Raw genomic sequence first — 1,387 nt, forward strand, 5'->3', positions numbered from 1 at the left:
TTCTATTCTATTCTATTCTATTCTATTCTATTCTATTCTATTCTATTCTATTCTATTCTATGACTTTTGGAGTCACCTCAATTCAAGATAAACACCACAGCTAATTGCCATGAACATGCGTTGTCAATTTTAGTTTTTCACCTAAAATGTGGTGTGGTAGTAGCTGAGGGTCATTCACATCACAACAAAGAGCAACACATTGTGCAACATTTTTGGTTGAAATTTTTGACATTACTTGTCAGAGTCAACGCTGTCTGTTAAATTGGGGCTGAGATAGGGTAGAGGTAGGGCAGCCGACCAGGGACCAGAAAGTTGCGGTTCGACTCCCTGCCATTCCCACATGTCGTGCGTGGTGTTTCTGAGCAAGACATCTAATCTCTAATTGTTCCCCGGGCACTTACATAGCTGCCCACTGCTCCACCAGGGTGTATCTCACGTGTGATGGGTTCAATGCAGAAAACTAATTTTGCCGTTGTATGAGAACATACAATTATGACAATCTCAGACTTCCCTGACCTTTCCTTTCTCTAAATATCTTATGAAACACTGGAAAATCCAAGAACTTGATTATTGGTTGTACATCTGAAACTCAAACATTTCGATTCAAAATGGCCATCACAGCTAATTGACCTTAGCCAAGCCAAAATGAGTGTAAGTTAGCTAAATGTGCAGATAATAAGCTAATTTTGGTGTGGTATTGTCTGAGAGTCGTCATCATCATATGCTCTGACTGCTAACATATCTTGTGAGATAATGCATAAAGTAATTTACGTACAAAATTTGACCAAAACAGCTAAACCCTGAAATGAAACGCTGTGGGCGACATGCATTCCACCAAGGTTGATGGGCCTTTACTTATTACATGGCGAGTCATACATTGTCTTGTTTGAGACTGTTCTGTGGAATCGGTTCAGTATGAATGTGTGGTGGTGTGCATTGTTACCTGTGCTGACAGCAGTAAACCAGAGTATTTGTGTTGTCCTTTATTAGCAGCACCAGCAGCAGCAATGCTTTGGCTCTTGTTACAGTAGACGGGCTCTCTAGATATCGCAGCACCTTCAACACCAAATCCTGCAAGACACCAACACACCAGTCAACCAAGTGAAGCTCCAGTGTCTTTTATAGTCAGTGCAAAATGGTTCTGTACGTATTAAGATTTAACAAGCGGTACACCAAAGTCCCCCGTCACAGAGGGATATCATATGAATAGTGAATGTTTGTAGTTTTGGAGATGTGTTTTTCTGAACTGAAACTGAAAAGGAAATGCAAGGAAACCTTAATGTTTTTGGTGCAAGATATTCAAGTGAGTAGGAGTTACACTGTGGAGAAGAACACATATAATATATATATATATATATATATATATATATATATATATATATATATA

General features: G+C 39.1%; 1 protein-coding gene across 1 annotated transcript in view; it reads right to left on the minus strand.

Moving 5' to 3' along the window:
- Positions 1-939: 939 nt before the first annotated feature.
- Positions 940-1,387, minus strand: part of LOC119410369 (serine/threonine-protein kinase ULK4-like) — an 8,958-nt gene continuing 8,510 nt past the window's right edge. The window contains exon 3 of the mRNA XM_037677279.1: positions 940-1,071. Within this exon, the coding sequence (XP_037533207.1) occupies positions 940-1,071 (132 nt within the window). The remainder of the gene's footprint in view (positions 1,072-1,387) is intronic.

Source organism: Nematolebias whitei, chromosome 5, assembly GCF_014905685.2.
Source record: "Nematolebias whitei isolate Nwh7 chromosome 5, NemWhi1, whole genome shotgun sequence".
NCBI lineage: Eukaryota > Metazoa > Chordata > Actinopteri > Cyprinodontiformes > Rivulidae > Nematolebias > Nematolebias whitei.